General features: G+C 34.8%; 1 protein-coding gene across 2 annotated transcripts in view; it reads right to left on the bottom strand.

Moving 5' to 3' along the window:
• The window catches only part of cdkal1 (CDK5 regulatory subunit associated protein 1-like 1), a 417,958-nt gene that overhangs the window by 273,245 nt on the left and 123,881 nt on the right, over window positions 1-20,832 (bottom strand). For both annotated transcript variants that reach the window (XM_015357729.2, XM_015357728.2), the window contains exons 6-7: window positions 20,719-20,767; window positions 11,452-11,572 (exon numbers count right to left, since the gene is read on the bottom strand). In XM_015357729.2, the coding sequence (XP_015213215.1) occupies window positions 11,452-11,572; window positions 20,719-20,767 (170 nt within the window). The remainder of the gene's footprint in view (window positions 1-11,451; window positions 11,573-20,718; window positions 20,768-20,832) is intronic.

The raw sequence follows: 20,832 nt of genomic DNA, 5'->3' as shown, positions 1-20,832 counted from the left end.
CAATCAATTAAAAAATCCAGGGTCTCACCACATCTTAATCCAAGAAATAGTTGACCAACCTATTGATAACAACTAATACCAAGTATCATTGCTTAGACTGAATGAAGAACATCACTGAAGGAGGCATACAATTACTGCCAATCTGAGTCATGTAGTTTGCAGACTGGAGTGGCAGACTTCCAACATTAATCTATTAAAAGGGTAACAGCAAAGCTACTTTCTTATTTCTGGGTTAGAAAGAATTGGAATTAATGAATGCATTTGAAACCACAATGAAAATCTACACGGTAATACGTAAAACCTCCAATTTACATCACAAAGTAGAAAATAAATTTCCAGGAATGAACAGCGTCATATTCTGTGATTCAGAATGAGGCAACCAAACTTACAGTGAGGTGAAGAGGCTCTATTACATTGTAAGCAATCATGCTTGTGAATACATCTCTTTTAATCCAATAGGAATATTCCTCTTGACTTCGAGACAGTTTTGCCAACACATACAACTTACTTATTAACTCTGCATGCAGATCACACTGGAACATTTCTGCGGTGAAATTTCTACTGTACCACCTTGTACAGTATTCACTCATACATCTCTTTACATTGGTTATTACATTGACTAGTGAGCAGGAAGGGCCACTTCCCGTCGTAATTTGCACAAACTCTCGCCCTTGCCCAAGGCGAGACCAGGGGTTTGAAACAAGAGGAAGACTATACAGTATTTTCACAAAGTTCACAATCTTGTGCTTCATTCAACCATTCAATTAATTTATTTTGTAACCAAGATTTAATATATGCAATTGCCCTTTAGGGATGCAATGGATTCATGTTCACATTTGTAAAACTGACTTCACGCTATCATATATAATTGCAACTTGAAATTTCATCCTAAATTGTTTAATTATAAACATACTGTACAAGCATGCATTAAAAGCTGTTGATTAAGCAGGAATAAAGACTCTTAGTACAGCTCCATTCTAAATGTACATTATTATTATGCAATACTCAAATAACTAGACAGACTATTGTTCTGATCCAAAGTCATTCAAGGCCTATTTCCTTCCTTTCTTATGCCTGACATAATTCAAAAAACATAGCCAAGAGCAAAAGAAAACTCATCTTAAACTCACAAACCTCAGACATATAGAAGCATTACTCAATAGTGATGCTCATTCTGAAAGTCTTAGCTTTGGGGATTCCAACAGGTCCCACCTACCATCTCTTTGAGAGAGCTGCACATCCCATTTGTAATGGCCTGCTCTCCAACTGCAAAGCAGATAGCAGTGTGCTCTCTTTCTTCTCTCACATTCACTATCTTTTTAAGCACCACCACAATACATTTCTCATCCTCTGTTTATGAAGTCGAAGCTATCATAAGCTTAAGCTTTTGAAAATAAATCAGTTTAGACTGATATTAACTTTTATCACAAGTTGCTATATTTCCCTTGATATAATGAACATTAAGAGTTCACAGAACAGTTAAGTACATCTGTACATGGTACTAAAATACTTCTGGTCAACATTTAATTAGGATCTATTGATTTGTTACAAAAGTAAAAAAAAACTTGAATATACAGTACAAGGAAAAATAACGTAGAAAACTGGTGCACATAAAGAACCTACCCTAAATGTTTGATTCAGTGGGCTGTATTTTGTTTGTTGACATTACTGTTTTAGGGGTAAAAAAAGACTAAGGTAATTTCACACTGAAAAAAACACAGCTCCCACTCAATGCTCTTTTAATAAATCACAGATTGAATTAGAACTAGGGTCATCTGGCACAAATGCTTGGCTGATCTCTTAGTTGGCTACTGCAAAAGTCAAAGTAATAATTTTCACTACATGCTTGAAAAACCGAATTCATTTCAAGGGAATTACTGAATACTGAATTCAGTGAGCAACCACCAAGCACTTGCTGTGGTCACTTCTCAGCATCCCCCATGTTAAAAATATTTTTATATAAATTCTTGTCAAGGTATCTTTTCCAAAAGAGAAGTAATAGTCTCTACATATTCTGGCTGAATACCAAAGAACAGGGGTTTCCTGTGGTTTTAAACCAATGGTCCTTTTTCAGAGGTCATCAATGAGGGCTCAATCAAAGTCAATCTGAGAATACCCTAGGTTTTCCTCCTGAAGCACATGATGCCTTTGGTCAACCCAAGAAGTTTAAAAATGATGTGAATGGTGTCAATACAGTCTGGAGAAGTTCAATCAGGCTGACAAAGGCCCTGGAACATCAAAGCCTGTTGGCACTCATTCTAAACCTCTTTGAAGGACAGGTAATGGAAACAAATGAAATGAAATGCATCAGAAACCAGTGGTTTTCTTTAGAACATTTCTTTATGAATCTGTGTTAAAGATTCACCATCAGTCTTTCACAGTTCAGCTCTTGTCTCCTAAAGGTATTGAGAACCAACCATGCATTCAACTGTAATCATTTAAATGCAGTTTCGGCACAATTATAAAAAAAAAAACTGAAACAAAATAAATCAAATATTTTACAGGGGCATTTCTAAGAAATGACTGTATACCATAGGTCAATAAATTACTATGGGAATATTATATTATAAAAAGAGAACAAGAACAGTAGGCATGTTGTTTTACACAGCACTGGCAGTAAAAAAACACAAATATGTTAAATAGATTTTTTTCAATCAAATTTGATTAATTTTTCACTCATAGAATATCTGTTTGTTATTGTCACTTTGTTTGAGGGATCTGCTAAGGCAAAGATTTAAAGGATTTACAGCAGGCTTTGGATTGAAGGATGGCCAATGGGAATTCACAAGACTGCCAGACCATAAGCTAATGCTTTTTAAATTTCAGATCAGCATGATTAAAGTGAAATATTAAACAGGGCACTAGCCAAAAACACATCAGCTTAATCTTGTTTACATTAGTTTATAGAGGTTTTGTTATTTTTTTCAGATGCTTAAAATAAATATTATCACATATGACAATTTAGAAAAATAAAAACAACACAAAAACAAAAACCAAGCACAAAAATAGACTCAAAATGTGACAGTGGAAATTTGAGGGAAAAGTGCCAAATACATACTGTATATTTCCATCCTAAACAAAGAGAGCCAAAAATTCTAACTTACAGCTTGCCTCTTCTTAGATGACTGAAAATTACCAGAGATATATAATATCCCTCACTCAATGAGCCTGTTAAGTTTGACAGTTCCCTAGACAAAGTCTATCAGTGTGCCTGTGCCGTGCAAAAAAAGGCCACGTGGTTATCATATGCTTTTGTGGTTTTGGAAAGAAAAGTTCAGAAAGCATGTGCCCACTGGCAACATGTTAATCTGACCTTTGCTTAAAAACAGTAACAAGGTTCTCAGAAATGCTAAAGCCCCTTCTGGGTTCTGTAAACAAGCAGCATGCAATGTTTTCCTCTTCAATAGTGATGTAAAAAAGAAGACGTATGACCAGTGATCTGAGCAAAACAAATAACAAAAAAAGATTTTTTTAGCATGAAAAAGGAAATGTTTTCCACCCCCACATCCTTCACCAGACTGTACGTCCGGAATCCTAAGGGAGAAGTATTATTATTATTATTTCATTTTCCGCTGATGTAAGACAAAGTGCTAAAGCTGTTATGACCTAAAATGAAATGTACCAAAAAACTTAAATATAAAAGCTGCCTTAAGTCACTCCACATGGACTTTTATTCACTCATTCCTTTCAGGGCAAACATGGCACCCAATGATTCGTTCTACTTCAATGTCAGGCCAGCAATAAAATTAAAATGCATTAGCTGTGCCTTCAAAGACACTGGTCATAAAAGCTATAGAGAACAGGACCTGTAGAGTAGAGAACTAACAGAAACTAGTAGTAGACCACCTCAATTTAAACCAAGACAAGAACTAGATTCAAGCCTTTAAGAAGTGAACAATCTATTGTAAGTATCCAAAACAAATAACAAACATAGAATCACACACTAAAATGTAATGATGTATGAAACTAAGACCAACAGATCATGCTGCCATATTTTCGCTTCTGGGTTCACGTCAATTAAGGACACAGTACTGACACGACAAAAAAAATGGTTGCAACTGAAAAGCTTTATACTACAGCATAGGTCTAGTATACCTAAATCTTTACATAGCAAAGCTTTCAGTTTCCATAGAAAACCTCCACTCCACCATCTGAGGGCTCAAGAAGATGGTACACCACAGTAAACCATTATTATGGTAACTGGGGTTAAAACTCCAAAGCTGTGGCTTCTTAACAACAGGGGCTGAAACAGAATAGCCCAAATTATCATTTAATGCAGACTATAAGGCAGCTAGAGTTTGTTTTAATGTGAAGACCCAAGCTGTAAAAGACCCATTCTGTGAATACTATTTCAGAATACATTTTTGTAAATACCAACTTTAAATAAAGCAAGCAGTCAGAATAAAAAAAAACTTTTAGAGCAAGCCTTCAATTATAAATCATGCTCTCAGAGTCCAAATAAACATCCTCAAAATGTAGAAATAAATAAAATAAAAAACTAAAATAAAGTCTAACACAGAAACCAGTAGTTATACTTGTATTCTTCCACATCATAATCTTAAATTCTTATTTTAGTTTGTTTTCATTTCCCCCCATAGTTGTAAATGATTTTATACACATTCACTAAAATCAATACTTAGTTTGGGGACAAAAAGAAAACCATCACATTTACACATTTAAAGGTGCCTCAGTATTTAGATACAGTATTACTACAGTACTGTTCATAATATGCCATTCTGGATCACTAAATACCATTTTGTCACAGCCACCATTCCCCTGCTAAAGAGTTTCAAGATGTTAAAACAGCAATGGCTTACAAACTGGGAAGGTTATTACCACTACCAGGCAAAATAAAAAAGAAAATGCTAGCTTTAATACCAGTCCAAATGTGCTGATACTGTACACTGAACCATTGCTATTCCATCTTGAAGACTGTTTCAGAACTTTTTCAAACACAAAGGGCTCTCTGTGATGTTAACTTTGAAATGTCAGGCATGATGTCACTATTACTTCAAAAACAAATTAAAATTTAAAAAATGGTCTTTTCTGACGAATGTCTGCACATGGAACATAGAATCTAAGTGTCTGAACAAGGAAGACATTTTTAAGTATGTAATATGATGTAATACAATGGCTGTCTTCTGTTAGGTAAATTGGTCCCTACCACCAAAGGTAAGCAATAAAAAACTTGTGCTTTTAAACAAATCAGAAACATTTTAAATTCCCTGATGTGAAACTAACATAAAACCTACACATGTAAAAAAATATTTAATTAAATTGTACATTTAAAAAAAAAAACTTTGCATTCCCAATGAAAAAAACAGACACAAGGTCTGCCAAGTTCTGCAAAGGTCTGCAAATTTGTTATGAAAAACAACTGTGCTAGTTCAACAGATTAATGGGTAAAGTGGGGTGTTTTTATCTGTCCACAAAGCTCCATCATGGAAGCACTATTAAACTGATCCTGTAAAGAGCAGCCTGCTTAGAGTAACTCTGCAGTTAATTGAAAAGCAAATGTGATGTCTATAAAACTAGACATGGCCATCTGGATTTATGATGTCTGCCTGGTTAACACATACAACACAAAAACATCACTGGCTTCAAATGGATTGGGCGGCCCTCTCATGTGACCCCGATGGCTCACCAATAGCCACAGAGATAAAAGTTGCCGGGGAGAGAGTATTTTTCAAAGCTGCTAGGCAGACTTCTGTCAAAATGAAGTGCCTTACAATTTAAAGGTCATGAGAAGTCCTACACATGACAACTATTTTAATTCCACTAACTGAAAATTAGTTCGTAAACAACACAGAATTCAGATTTAAATTGTTTCAAATAATAAATTGAAAGTGTGTGACATAGGGTTGCTATCTAAATCATCATGACGGAATTTACATTAAATAAGTAAAAAGATACTAATGGACAGTTACAAAATTTGAAAAATATTAAGGTCACATAGTGTACAGTTCCAGCAATGACACATAGGTACTGACACCACATGAAAACAAATGTCTGAACTAATTCCATCAGTAAGTAAAGCATTCCAGTGTTCACTAAATCCTCCTTAAACCCCAACAACAACACATGACAATGAAAAACGACAACAACAAAAGCTTACTCATCTAATGCAAGGACAAAGTCTGAAGAAAATTAGCGGCAATAAGCCCTGCAGGCTGCAATAATATGAAGTCCTGGATAAATCCCTCCTACCATCTGTCAAAGTTATACAGTATGAATACAATATTACATTTGTTAAATGTCCGATGTAACAAAATAAGTTTCTTGGGTTTTTTTTTGTGCAACTTGTCTTTGCAATCTACAACATTTAGAACATGAGCCATTTCTAGATTTCCTCTTATTTCTCTGGGACATTTTAGCGCTAAGTACTACGTAGTGTAAAATATTAATTTAACATCCAAAAAAGTACAGATTCTTAAAAAAAAACTCTTCTGATCAGTGTCTGCTAGACTGTTGGTGTCATTACACTGAAAACATAGATCTACAACACAGACTATTTTTAAATAAGTGAAAAGGCTCATACAGTATTTCAAGGAAGGCAGTCAACCAATAATGAAAACCCCAACTATAGTAGCAAAACAATATTAATTACAAAGTTATGCATATTTTCCATGTGGCTTATTGCATTTATTCTAAGCATTTTTGCTTCCTTTAGAACAATGCTCTCAATCTTAACTTAATGCATTTAACAAAAATAATATTTTTCCCACAGGCTAGAACAATAAGGAAAATGCCTATTGTTCAGACTGCATGAGTACAAGGTACTTTATTATTTTATGATTCGTTTGCTTTTCTACCATTATTAGTATTAAAAGTGGTGAGGACCAAAATGTTCACAGAGATCTTCAGCCAGAATGTTAGTGTATATTCACTATAAAAAATATGGTTGACACAAAAGTAAGGAAGGGGGATGCCTAGATCATAGGGACTGTGGAGGTATTCTCGTACCCATGCTTTAGAAGTTGCAAACGACAGTTTACATACCAAGGGGCACCATAAGATATTCTGCAGCTCTACAATCATAACTCAGGGCATATATTCTTAATGGTTTCATATATTTTTAATGTAAATAAAGCTGTGATTAAGTAAAGCTCTGAATGTCAGCCTTCACGTTGTGAATTAGAAATGTTAACTAGAAATATTAGGTAAAAAATATAGCACCATCCCATAAAAAATTGCTTTCTCTTGTGCTCTGGCAGACAGCCATGTTTTACATCTGTAGAAAGAAAACTTTCTTGTGTGTAGAATAATGAGAACGTTGGCACTGTGTTTTGTAGCTTGAGGAGTAACTGTGAAAAAGAAGAATAAAAAACAGAAGCAAACTGTGCTTCAGAACAAAAAGGACACAACGAAGCTCAAACTGCAGACAAGTTAGACCTAAAGTTCAAAAGGTTACAGTGTCATAATAGCAGCCTCCTTAATGCATATACAAATTAAGGAAATGCTGCTTAGTGCTAATGATGTAAGAAAGCATACTGATCACTGAAGGATATAGTTATGCACCTTAAATGCAAATAAGTAATCTTATAGTTTAAGATGATAATACATATTTAACACATTTTAAAAATAAGTATTTTACCTTTCTTTCATCACCTTTCTTGATGGTTATCATCTATCAATGAGCTCACTGTAAAGCTTGAAAAAAATACTATTTTCTAGTCCTAACTGTTCAAAACTAAAAACACACAAATAAGCAAGGAAATACAATAAAATTAGCACAACGTTTAATTCACACTTTCCTCACATTTAGAGACAATCTAATATTAAAGTGCAATGCATCCCAGTTTCATGTTACAATTTAACCATATAATATAAAATCATTTTGTGGCGGCAATAACTAGGGTTACCTTTCTAACATTTAACTGAAGTTATTAACGATGAGTGAATAGAACCATTGCACATGGTGGTAGAAATGTAGAGATAAACTTTAATTTGTTTTGTTCATCTAAGTCTGAGTCAAAAGTGATAACTGTAGCCTGAGCAAAGAGAAGGATTATTCCTTGCATAAACTTCACTCATGCCAAGACACAAAATTATGCACTGATACTCTTCAAGAACAGAGAGTACTTGTTTACATGTGTAAGGACTGTGCTCAGAAATACCAAGAAATGCGTAAGAAGACACTTCAGTCTGTCCCTGAAACATTTCATGATAATAAAACCTATCACAGCTGGCTTGCATTCTAATTCCCACACAAACTACAAAAATGGGACAGTCTTTCTTTTAACAACTGTTTGTCCAAACATTTATAAAGCATGGAGTGAACAAATAAAACATGCTTTAAATGTGTGGCATCAATTATCAAAAATATAGATCTCAGTTCAAGTCAGATAATGCATTTTACACATTCTATTGCAGAAGAGAGGTACACTCTGAGGTAACCTCAAAAAGAGCAAGAAAAATTCCACCCATGAATTAAAGTTTGATTGTATGAGAATCTCTTATTTTATCCTTAGTTCTTATCTCTTATTTAATTATCTGATTAGCAACCAAAGCAAAAACTGTATGTGTGCATATTGTGAATCCTAAACATCTAATGTTTACTTATGTGGTCATGGATCTGTTCTGATTTAATAATTAATTAGCAACGCCATCACCTATGCAAAGCCCTGAATGAATGTACAATCTATCACTCAGCAAAAACAAGTCAATCCTAAAGCACTGAACAGTCTAAAACTGGATTATATAAAATTTATATTTTACAAGATTTAACAAATGCTCTGTAGATGCAGCTCTACAGTTAAAAGATAAGCCTAACATACTGGGAACTTTATATACCAATAACTATATAGCACATTCATGAAAATAAGTCTAAGTTAATAAACTATTTCCTGGAAGAAACAATTAAAGGATCTACAATGTACACAAAACTCTAAAATAGGAAAGACTGATCTCTTACAGTGTTCCTTCTGAAGAGGCTATTGCTTCTTATTTTTACAGTTCGCTCTGTAATTGAAAATGACAGTTCCATATAGGTACAAGAAGCCTGGATATATGAGTTCTGGTCAAAGTGGATACTAGTGAAGTTCAAAGGAATAACCTCAGCAGACTTCCAGACTGTTACACCTCCAAAAATATGAACACAATCAAAAGCCAACAGAGTGATAAATTGGGTTCCATACTTCAGTGATCATTTTATGCTTACATCCCCATATCTTCTATGTAGCCTGCTGTGACCAGCCCTTATTATACCATACAGACGACACAAAAATGAAGGCAAAAGTTGGCAGCCATCACATCTGTGAGGATGGTGTCAACGCGTATGTAAATGTAGCACAAGGGAAACAGTAAAGGCAGCAGTACAGTTTTCTTCAAAAAACTGGTTTTGGATCAAACTGGAATTAGCAAATGTGAGATATCTGAAAGTGCACTGCTGCAGGGTCCTGATGCCAGTAACTAGCCCTTGCTTTCTGAAATGAAAGAAAGGCCAAATGGAAAAACAAAGTATACTACAGAAACATAAGTGCAATTTCTTGTATGAGTGTGATGCTTGTAATGCATTAGACAAGGCTTATTCTGGAAATCGGGAAATAAAACAAAGTCTAGCTGCATAGAAGGGTCCCACAGTGAAGTGCAATAAAATGCGAATCTACGTCTGCCTTGAAACATGAAGAAGAACATGAGCAGGAATACTGATGACATTTGGTTAATTCTCCCTTCGCACTTCAAATCAAAGGTCTTCTGGCTTCACAGAAACAGGTTAACAATTCTGCAGGTGGTAGGCTTCCAGATTACAAGGGACCACTATTTTCAGCTTCAGCTGAAGTTCAAAGATCAGAGGTCACAGTCCTGTGCAGAGACGCAACAGTTGCAAAGGAACAGTCTGCCTTGTTGACATAACAGTATTTTCAAAAAGTGGCTTCCTGACTTTCTCTAAGCTCTTGCAGCAAATACTGTGGCAGGTTCCTTAGCAAATAGGTTTAAATTACTGATATAGCCATTTCTTTAAAAGTTTAAAATTCAGAGAACCAGTACTGACTGAAAGTATATGACCACTGTCAGCAAACATTTGATATACATTAAACTATAGGTGTGAGATGAAGACAAGAAAACCAAATACATTCAACAGACTTGATGTATGGAAAGATTCACTTAATGTTACAATACCTTCATCACTAGACATCATCAGTCACCAGTCATCTGTTTCAGATAATAGCACAGGTATTCAGCTATATGAAACTGAGAGGGGTTCATAGCTCAGAATGTAAAGGATTGTAAACATTGTTCTGTTATCTCCTAACAGAGAAAAAGCTTGTGGGGTTTAGTATAACAATTTATAAAGTTTAGCATAATATAAGAAAATTCTGTTCTGAACCATGGAGTGCTTCCCCCATCTAAAGTTCAGAAAGGACTTTTTGAAATGGCAAATATAGGACCACAGACTCTTTTTTCTCATTTGTACTGTATGTCCAGCTGACATTAAGCAACTAAATGCAAAAATAACTCAAACCAGCATTCTTCCAGCCATGTGTGGTTCACCTTAAACATGACAGGGTGCACAACTGTCAAATTTACCAAGGTATAATTAGCTCTTTATTAGTTCTTATGTATAACCTATACATACTCTTGGTAGAAATCTTGGTAATACATTTTCCACTTTTGTACCACTCCTTTACACTTAGGGATATCAAGGGCAAACTGCTAGCATATGCAGATCTGCACATTTCCAGCACAATCCAACAGAATTTAAAAATTGTTAGAAATGTTTTTACAAATTGTTTTGAAAAATCATTATGAAAACGTCAAGCAATTTTGGGGAAATAAAATTATACCATTGGATACTGCTGCTCCAAAAACCTTTTTTGTTTTACAAAGTATGTCAGCACTTTTAAGCTGTTGGCTGTCCCTAACTCTACCTGCCATTGCTCTTTATGGCAGAAAGCATCCTTCCTGCTAAAAAACAGAATGCTTTGATATAATATTCCTTAATATAAAGCATACAATATATATTGTATGAATATAATATAATACATGTGATTCACGCAATTGCTGCGAGCGAAGTGCCATTTAGGACACTACCAATACTGAAATAGGAAACAAAGCCATATTTGATTCATAAGCATAATGAAATGTTTGCACTTACGTGAAGTAAAGAAATATTAACAATCTTTCTACTATGAGCCTTACATGCGATAGTAGCCTCACAAAACGTTTATGCAATTTTTGTTCAAATTAAATAAAATGAAAAAAAAAGAGCATAACTTATAACTTATAATGAAATCATCTACAAAACAAACAAATGTAATCTGTAAAAAAGACCAAACAGTGCTTTCTGATATTGATACAACCGAAACCCCTAAGGTTTTCAGATCATTTCAGTCTCCAAGTTAGGAAGACAGTCACAGCAGCAATGCCACACCATGTCTGGCAAAGAAAAATAAATTGAATTCTCAGGTGATGCTGAATATTTTATGAGCAAGTTTGAAAGCAGCTTACCCTGTATTGATGGAAATGATTTCTATCAGTGGGTTTTTCCTAATCTTCGGCAAATCCAATCGAGCGCCCCCCAACCGTTTTCCATTATCCTTTTTCTGACCCAACAGGCGTATGGAGTGACCTTCAAATGAAACATACAAATACTAGTCATAACATTTCACGAAAATATATTGCGGCCAGCTAATTTAGGCCCCTGAATTCCTTGAACGTCTGTGGAAAGCAGCAAAAATTGATTGTTTAGTTTGTTGATGGGCAAAAGACCAATTTCTCACTTAAGTAACCACAGATGCTTTTTTGAGGATTGAAACTGAAAATAGCAGAGATTTCTAGAAGACTTTCTTTTGTTATGCCAACATCTATCATCCTAATATTAGCTATGTTATGCTATACAGAAATATGTGAAAAATCAAGATAATCTAACATGTTATAGTGTTGAAGTGGCAGTAAAGGCATCTGATGAGCTATGAAAGGATGAGAGGAGCTTCCTCTGTTGATTTGGAGTAGTGTAAGGCTGTAACTGAAAGTGCTATGCATAAGCTTCCACAGGTGAAAGATGCACTCCTGTTCCATACAGCATTACATCATACATAAATAAACTTGAGGTCGCATAGCATCTTTGATTGTCATGAGTAAAAGATAGAAATAGTCTTGTATCAGCTGTGCTACACAAAATCATTTCTCAATACACCCTGTACACGTACCTGATATCACCTTTGCTATCTTTGCTTTACAATATTGGTAACAGTAATATTTTCTTTATAAAATAAGACTGCCAGGAACCTTAGAGATTTGCTATAATCCTCAACTGTACAATACTCAATTTCAACTGTTCTGAAAGTAAAGAGCTTAATTCTGTTCTCAATTCAATTTTGCATTCCAATTAATTTCTTTTAGCTAAAACATGTCAGACTAAAGAGACAATGTACCACTGTCTACTCTGAAATCTAATTATGGCATGACTTACAAAAAATAAAAAAATATCCTAGGCCAAATTGAACTTTTCTGTAGTAAATGTCTTTGGTAATAAATAGATTTTAAAAGGCATGTTTCAGGAACATTACAGCCACGTCTCAAGAAGTCTGTTTACTTGAGCTAGCCCTTTGCTTTAATTATTCTAAAATAGAATCTAGAAGGTGACTGATAACACTTGCAGGGTTTACCCCTTTTTTCCTTATAAATTTAACAAGACATAAAGCAATTTCAGGCATAATGGGCCATTATGTAATGGCTCCTTACTTTGATATGACAACAGTCAGTCGAAACAATAACAAATGGTATAGCAATCCACGGAGATCTTTTATAAGTGGTGAACTTTTTTTCCAGCAGCTTTTTAATAAAGAACTGTGCAAGATCAATCTGATAACAAGATGGCTAATGCCCTTCATTGTGTCAAAAGTTCACATCACAGCCCAATTTTCCTGTTCACATCAGAGAAGGCATTTAATTATATTCCCCTGCTTTATGATTCAGAAGTATGTGCCACGAACTAATAACTTTTGCTAAATAATTCATACAGCCTATCTACATGCAAATAATTGGGTAAAATCTCTGGCTGAAGGTATAACAAGTCATTTTCCGATTCATTGGTTCAGTAAAAAGTCATAGATCTAAAAGCATTGTCTTTTTTAATAGAAATCTGATTTTCACTGCAGCAGAGACTGATCACACAGAGGTCCAACTAAATTTCTATAAATGTTTCATATGGCATGTGTAAGCGGAATTCTGAGAACAATTCAGCACTGTACACTGCACACCAGAGGTAGTCAGTCTTCCGCTAAGAAGACCTAAAGACCACACAAGCGTTTATGAGCTCATTCTCATTTTAACAGCATGTACTATAAGAGGAGAATGACTAAAGATTACCTCTTTACATTTCTCTCAGCAGGATTTCTCTTCTTCTTGTTGAAGTTTGCTATTTGATTTTACAATTGCAATTTCTAAATGCTTATTTACATTTTCTACTCTAACTGTGAAAATTATAGAAGAAAACACTACATATTGTTAAAGGCTCCTTAACATGGATAATCACATGCACATTTTTAGAACGCTAAACTATTTCCCAAACCAAAGAGGTCTGTTTGCAAATGACAGAGAAATATGCAAATAAATATAAAGACAATTACGATATATATGCAAATTAAATATAAAGACATCCAAGACAGGTAAAAAATATTTTAGAGTCTTCAAAGAAGTACAGACAAAAGCTGCACGTTCAACAAGGTGATTTTTAGTAAAGGGCCCTCCGTAGAATTCATCATTCTTTTCAAAGAAACATATGGAACAAGAAAACAATTGGGAAATAATCATAGGTGATAAAAAAAGAAAGCTGCCATGCCCCAGCAGACAAGTTGTTCAATTTTTGTTCAATGATGTATTAAAGGCAAAATTACCTACTTAATGGACATTAACTTACAACTCAATTAATTTCTATATAGCTTGCGTAAATTACACAGCATTGTTCATAGCCTTCTTCTTTTTTTTTAAAGTGACTCTTTACAGCTTAATTATTTTCTTAAAATGTTTCTATAAATTGTGTAATAAAGTTAAATAGACAAATACTCAATGTGTATCTGCTTGAAATTCATAAAATACACTAAACTGATTACTAATTAAAGGTATTATTAGGGGAAAAAATGAAAATGTTCTGTCTCTATAATAAATTAAAAAAATACAATTTCAAGAACAATTAGATACAAGAAAATCTGTATTGCTTCCTTACAGGTTAAACACCACTTGGACATTTGATTGTTAATACAGTGCACTTATTGTACTGTAAATGCCTATTGTGTACCATGTTATACTGCAAATAATTATGCCCCATTCTCAATGCGTAAGCTTTGCAAATTCAAGAAAAAGGTAACTTTGTGTAAACTGATTTAAAAATTTGAGATTACCAAGAAGGACCAGTATTTTCCCTTTTTTGTACAAGGCACAGCATTGTAGCACTCCTATGCATCCTCTACAAATGGGTTCTCTATTGATTCAGGTTCTCCAGAGACCAGTCTTATTGAGTCACCTACACCTCAGCATGAGCACCACAGGATAAATCTGGTGATTCAATACAATTACCATCTGCTGAACTTCAAGAATTTAATAGGACAAATTCAAGAGAGAGCTGGAATTGTATATGTCACCAGGTTTTACGAAAACAAACTGCCTTAGCTCTAGCAAATTAACCTTTAGATTATACAGTACAGCTATCATTACTTGCTCTTTGACAGTTTACTTCACCTGATCCTTTACCGTTTTTGAATGACTATCAGTCTCTCAATTCTACATGATAAAGTCTCCTTCCTGAAGAGAGAGAGACTTTGTGTATCCACAGATCATCTTCTGAACAGGAAAGCTGATCATTATTTGTCCTAGGGAGGTGACATGCTGTAGATATGGTCAAATTAAAACTATCCCAAATAACTGTCTTTGAACGTGAGCAAGTAAAAAATTATTTTGGGAATAAAAATCTTTTTACAAATAAGGCATAATGTTCAAGGAAGTGTGAGTAGGCATGGAATACCTAAAGCCTACTTAAACACATCTTTGAAAAGAGTCAGGATTTTGTAATTTAGGTTTTGCAATATTGAAGTTATTTTATACTAAATTTCCTTTGTGTGACCTATTTCATTACTATTTTTATGAATTTATGGAGAACTTAGATACTGAAGTGACATTCATTGATTTTAATTTTCATACATTAATTAATGCCCATCAAGAACCAAGCTGTAAGCATAAAATTATTTCATTATGATAAGAACCAGATTCAGCAGAAATTACAATAACCAACCACCCAAGGGATGGCCATAATTTCAGTCATGTTCATAATCTTTATATACTACATACTTGCTATTCAGATAAAAAGTTAGAATGAATGAATGAGCTTGAATCTAGTGTAACCTTGCATTTTCTGTAATTTTGTTTCACTCATTATAAACATTATAAACTAAAGCACATCATCTCAGCTTTCATTGCAGAGTAATTGTTCTCCTTTCTGTTAATTGTAGTGCAAAGTGCATTATTCCTAAATATTATCAAAAGAATGAAGCAAACCTTGTTTTTTCCAAGTACACTTATTTTCTGTTTTGAAAATGATATCTTTCCTTTCAGACATTTGTACCTGAAAATATTTATGGTGAGTGAAAAACACATCGAGGAGCCATCAAGGCAAGATTAATCATTATTTGAGTTTTTTAGATATTGAATGACTGAAGTTCTTTTGAATCTCTATATTTTTTTACAAAGTGAAGTGCAAAGTGTATGCAAAATCTCAATTATTGTATAGAGACACTCAAACGCACTGTACTAGAAGAAAACTCTGCAAAATTGTAGACTCAAACTGTCACATATCTAAAAAAGGATTATTCTGCCACTCATTATGTGCTGATAAATACCATTTGCTCTAGATTGGTTCTCTGACATAAAATCCATCGCAACCATTACTATGTCAGTATTTGTGCTCCCCAAAAAGCCTATCCTAAGTGAAGACAGTGTCCAAGTAATTACATTATATTTTTGCGACAAAGATCTAATGCACTGTATATTAAAGCATTACTTTAAGTTAACAAAAGTGTTTATAGTACACTTCTATTACTATTTTGTCTGTTCCAAACAAACTCAAAGTCCTTTAAACCCACACCCTTTTCGATAAATCTAAGATTTCAACTATATTTTAAACATTTTTGACACTGCTTTGTGAAATTATCTTATAGAAACATACTTTTGCCCTTATCTATACAATTGGATCCCCCATTCCCATTTTTGGCCATGAGTTTGTCTACTAGTTCTGAAATTAGTCTAATAATACACAGTATTATATTAGATATTAGATAATATATAGTAGCCCTATTTATTAAGAAAAGTGTCATTTTTAAACACTATACTACAAAACGGACAAGAAACAATGCCAGCATAAACCACATGGGTCCCTATCGTTTGTAATATTCTTAAACAGTGGCATAAAAGGAAATAAATTGTGAAATCTAACACATATGCAGCATTTATGTTAAGACTTAGCTTGCCATGTAATCCAAAACCTGGATATACGTCCAGCTTCTGCAATCCTGAACTGGAAGTCAAGGACTGTGCAAGAGACTATTAGACCTGATGCACAACCATAATCAGGTTACTCCACTGTGGCAAAGGCAGAAGAAAAGGTAGAGTCTCAGCCAGCATAATATGGCATGTAAAATATGGGACTTCAGATTATACTTCCAACATGACACAAAGGCAAAGACCAAAGTCCAGTCATATACACATACACTGCCTGAAAGAAAAAGCGGTGGAGTCCTAAGAATAGGGAAAAAGATGCTGGACAATCATTATACCATTATTGCCTAGAAAAAGCATAATGCATCCTGACCAAAACCTTGATAATATGAGGAATAAATATGACCCCAGTTTAAAATATGGTTAGTTATTGTGGAAACTAGATGTTAGGCACATTATCCGTCCTGTGGTTTCCTACGCATCGGAGACATGGGTGCTGACAAAGCGAGATGTGGAACTCCTTAATACGTGGGAGAGAAAGATCCTCGGAAAGATCTATGGGCCAGTTCAGGAAGGAGGAGAGTGGCGAACAAGAACCAACATCAAGCTTTACGAGCTGTATGAGGATCCCCCAATAACTGCGGAGGTAAGAGCGGCACAGCTGTGCTGGCTTGGACATCTAGAACAGACAGACATTTCCAGAGGGGTACGGAGAGTCTTCCGTTAAAAGCCGGAAGAAAGGCGCCTTCAAGGCCGTCTCCGCAAAAGATGGATGGACGATGTTGAAGAAGACTTCAGAAAGTTGAGAGTGAGAGGATGGCGAAGACTGGCTCAGGACCGAGAGGAGCGTGGAGGAGGGTGGTGGAGGAGAGCAGGGCTCTACAAGGGTTGTAGTGCCATGGGGTTAGGTTAGGTGTCAGCAAATTTAACAGTAGAGTAAAAAAAAGGTTTTTCAATTGTAAATGCGCTTTAATAACTACTATTAATATGTACTAATATAAAGGGCTACACTTTCCAATATCCACTGAAACCTTTAACGTGCCACAAAACTCATGGTGCTACAACCTACAGTATACAGCAAACATCATTCTAAAATGGTTTAGCTAAGACCTTCTGGAAAGGTAAGACTATACAGAAGGATTACTGTTTTAACACCTAAGAGAATGATAAATTATTTTATGATTCCTAGTAATGTTTAGCACTCACTTGTCTCTTATCTAGTGCACTTTTTACTTGAGCATGGGAGCTTCAAATAGGAAAGCTGTTTGTGCTACAGTTTGTGTGTTGATTTTAATAGAACTGGGTTCTTTGCATTAAATAATACTACACCAAGTTAAATGATCAGTTTGATATAGTGCTGGAGCATTTGTTCTACCGCGACAGCAACAAAACCGTATGTGGTATGAGAATTAACAAGAGAGCGGACGTTAGTTGTTTTTCCTAAATAACATACAGTAAAAAGGAAAGATGCCAAGGTGAGTAAACATGACCTTTTTTTCCTCAAGTAATAAGAATGCATTGCAAGGGAACACCAGTTGGGCTGATAGTAGTAACATAGGCTTCATGAACCATTACTCTAGTATTCTTGTCTGCCAGTACTGTGCTCAAGGGCTTGAGCATGTTTTCACTGTGCCTGAAGAAAGGTCTTCATACATCTTAGTCATTTTGCTTTTCTTTCTATATTCAATTTGACCATTCTAAAGCCAATGCATGTCCTTCCCTTTTATTTTTTTACTTTCATTGCCCTTCACTGTTGGGTGCATGTGCTTCTGTGTCTGCATTTTACTTGTCTCTTTCATGGTGTAACAGTTTGATAAACTTCATGGGGATTCCAATTGGTAACCCACAGGAACATACTGGTGCCTGCAAGTGTTTTATGAGAATAGAAACAGTGGGAGGCACAATGCCAGGTCACCTCAGAAATATGATTAGAAAAGAAGAAGAACTAGAAAAAAATATCGGCCTTCAAATGGAGAACAAGGTTGTTCGAAAGGAAACCCTATCATTTTCTACCTCTGCCAGCAAGACTACTCTTCTTAAGCTGCAGTCTTGGGTAATTAACCACAACCCAAATAAAGAAGAAATCTTCCCATGCAGTTGCTCTTTTGAAACACTACACATACTATGCAGACAAATAAGAGTACAGCACTGTTAAGCTACCATGAAAATACACTGACTAGATAATGCAACAAAACACTATAGTCACTTCAGGGCAAGTGTTCATTGATTTGTAATAAATTTATGGAGGACACAACCTAAGATTCTCCTGCTTACCAAACGAATCAACTTTTCTAAACCTTAATCTCTAGGTACTAGTTTTAATATAAAATAGTGGACAGATACCTTTTTATTGATGCAATAAAAAATAGTAATGGTGCATAAAAAATGCTTTCTGCAAATAAAAAAAACAGATTATTCATTTTTAGCTCTTGAACAAAGTTTCTTCCATGTTCTACCCTGCTTCAATTTCCCCTAAAAAGCCCCAAGGTCAAAACTGATATACACACTGACTAAAGCCTCAGGTGGTCATTAATCTTCTCCTCCCCTGACAAATTTTCTTAGATCAGTCAACGTCTGATATAGTTTTCATGGTCTTAGAAATTTTGCTTGTGTTTGTGCCAGATTTAACTCTTTCAGTGTTACAGATCATTTTGCTGTTTTTTTATTTGTCCTGTGGTTAAATGGTATGTGTGAGCCGGGGGGAGGGCTGTGGGAGGAGGAGCAGAAAAACTGCATAAAAATACCTCAGATTAATTATAATGTCAACGTCGTATTATTGATGTAAAATGAAATACCGTATCTAAATAAAATAAAGGAAAGCAGGATTCTGTTGTCATAAACTAAAACCATAAAAAGACTTATGTCTTTTTGGGCTTAAAGATATTAGTTATAATCTGTAATGTCAAATTTGTCTTGCATCTGTTCAAACCCAAAATCTTGTACACAGTAATAAGAACATTAGAACGGTTCCAAATGAAAGGAGGTCATTTAGTCCAGCTAGCCTGTTTCGCAATTAGGAGCTAATTGATCCAAGGATCTCATCCAGCCGTTTCTTGAAAGAAACCAGGTTTCGGCTTCAACAACATGGCTGGGTAGCTTGTTCCATATTCCCAAAACCTTTTGTGAAACAAATGGCTTCCTGTTCTCCGTTTTAAATGCACTTCTAAATAGTTTCCACTTGTGCCCTGGTTTGTGTTTCACTGTTCATGCTGAAGACTTCCGCTGGGCTGACTTGTTTAATTTATCCTAATTTAGATTAATAAAAGACAAGATCCTCTCGAGATTGTTCTGCTGTTGTGCTATCAAAATCAACAGTCATAGAGTCAATCTTTATGGTGTACTAACAATTACTTTTATGGTCAATTACTTCCTTCATAATGAATGGATTTTGTGTTTTAGAATATGGATAAAGAGTGCTCATGAAAGTGACTGTTAAAAACTGAAAAATGTCAGAGTTTCTAACATGAAATAAAGTAATGGAATCAAAGGCCAAATGTTTCTTACAGGTTGTTAACTCCAGGAGGCAAAAAAAGGATTTAAATCTGGAAAACCTTTACCAAAATAACTATCAGAGATGAAAAAATATTAACAATCAATGAAGTATTTATAATTCCCTATGCATGCTGGATTACATAACATTTAATTGAATTATCTTATAAATATATACTAACAAATCTACATAAATTGTAAATGCATAATTCTTTTCAATTGCAATCACTGAATCAAATACATACAATTATCTTTTCTGAAATTGAATTTTTAATTTTACTTACAATGGATTAAGACTCAGATTAGCTATCCACAATTACTTAGAATATAGTAGAAAACAATCATAGAATGAACAGGTAAAAACTATTATAAAGGGTATAAAATTAAAACTTGAAACCAGGGATTCTTAGATCACACAACGTGTGTTGAGATCACTTTGCTATCGTTTGGAAACAACAGCTATATGTACAAAAATGTGCACATGTGAATGTGTTTGAACGTGAAAGATAATTCAACTATATCATTACACCACACACAAAACAAAGCAGACACAAAAATCCTGGTACTGTATGAAGTAGCTTGGCCATACAAATCATGAAGGGCCTCGTGCATTCAGTCAGAATGTTGATATGTCTTCTTTCAGAATTTAAGTAGTGAGAGAAAATTGGATTGCTATGTGTAAACTTTGTAATATCAGCAGTCAGGAGATAAGGAAAGAAACAGTAAAAATGAATTTGAAATTATTTGCAGAAGGCAGCCATAGAACAAATAGCAATGGACAACACTATTCGAGCTCACCTTTAATAGTCTCGTCCACAACCTCCACCACACGATCGATCTGCTGCACCTGAAACAGACAACACTTATCAATAAAATCAAATTCCCAATCTATCTCGATGCACTTTTTAAAAA

The sequence above is a fragment of the Lepisosteus oculatus genome, chromosome 10 (genome assembly GCF_040954835.1).
Source record: "Lepisosteus oculatus isolate fLepOcu1 chromosome 10, fLepOcu1.hap2, whole genome shotgun sequence".
Lineage (NCBI taxonomy): Eukaryota > Metazoa > Chordata > Actinopteri > Semionotiformes > Lepisosteidae > Lepisosteus > Lepisosteus oculatus.
Note: the sequence above shows the minus strand (reverse complement) of the source record. Positions and strands in the feature narration are given on the sequence as shown.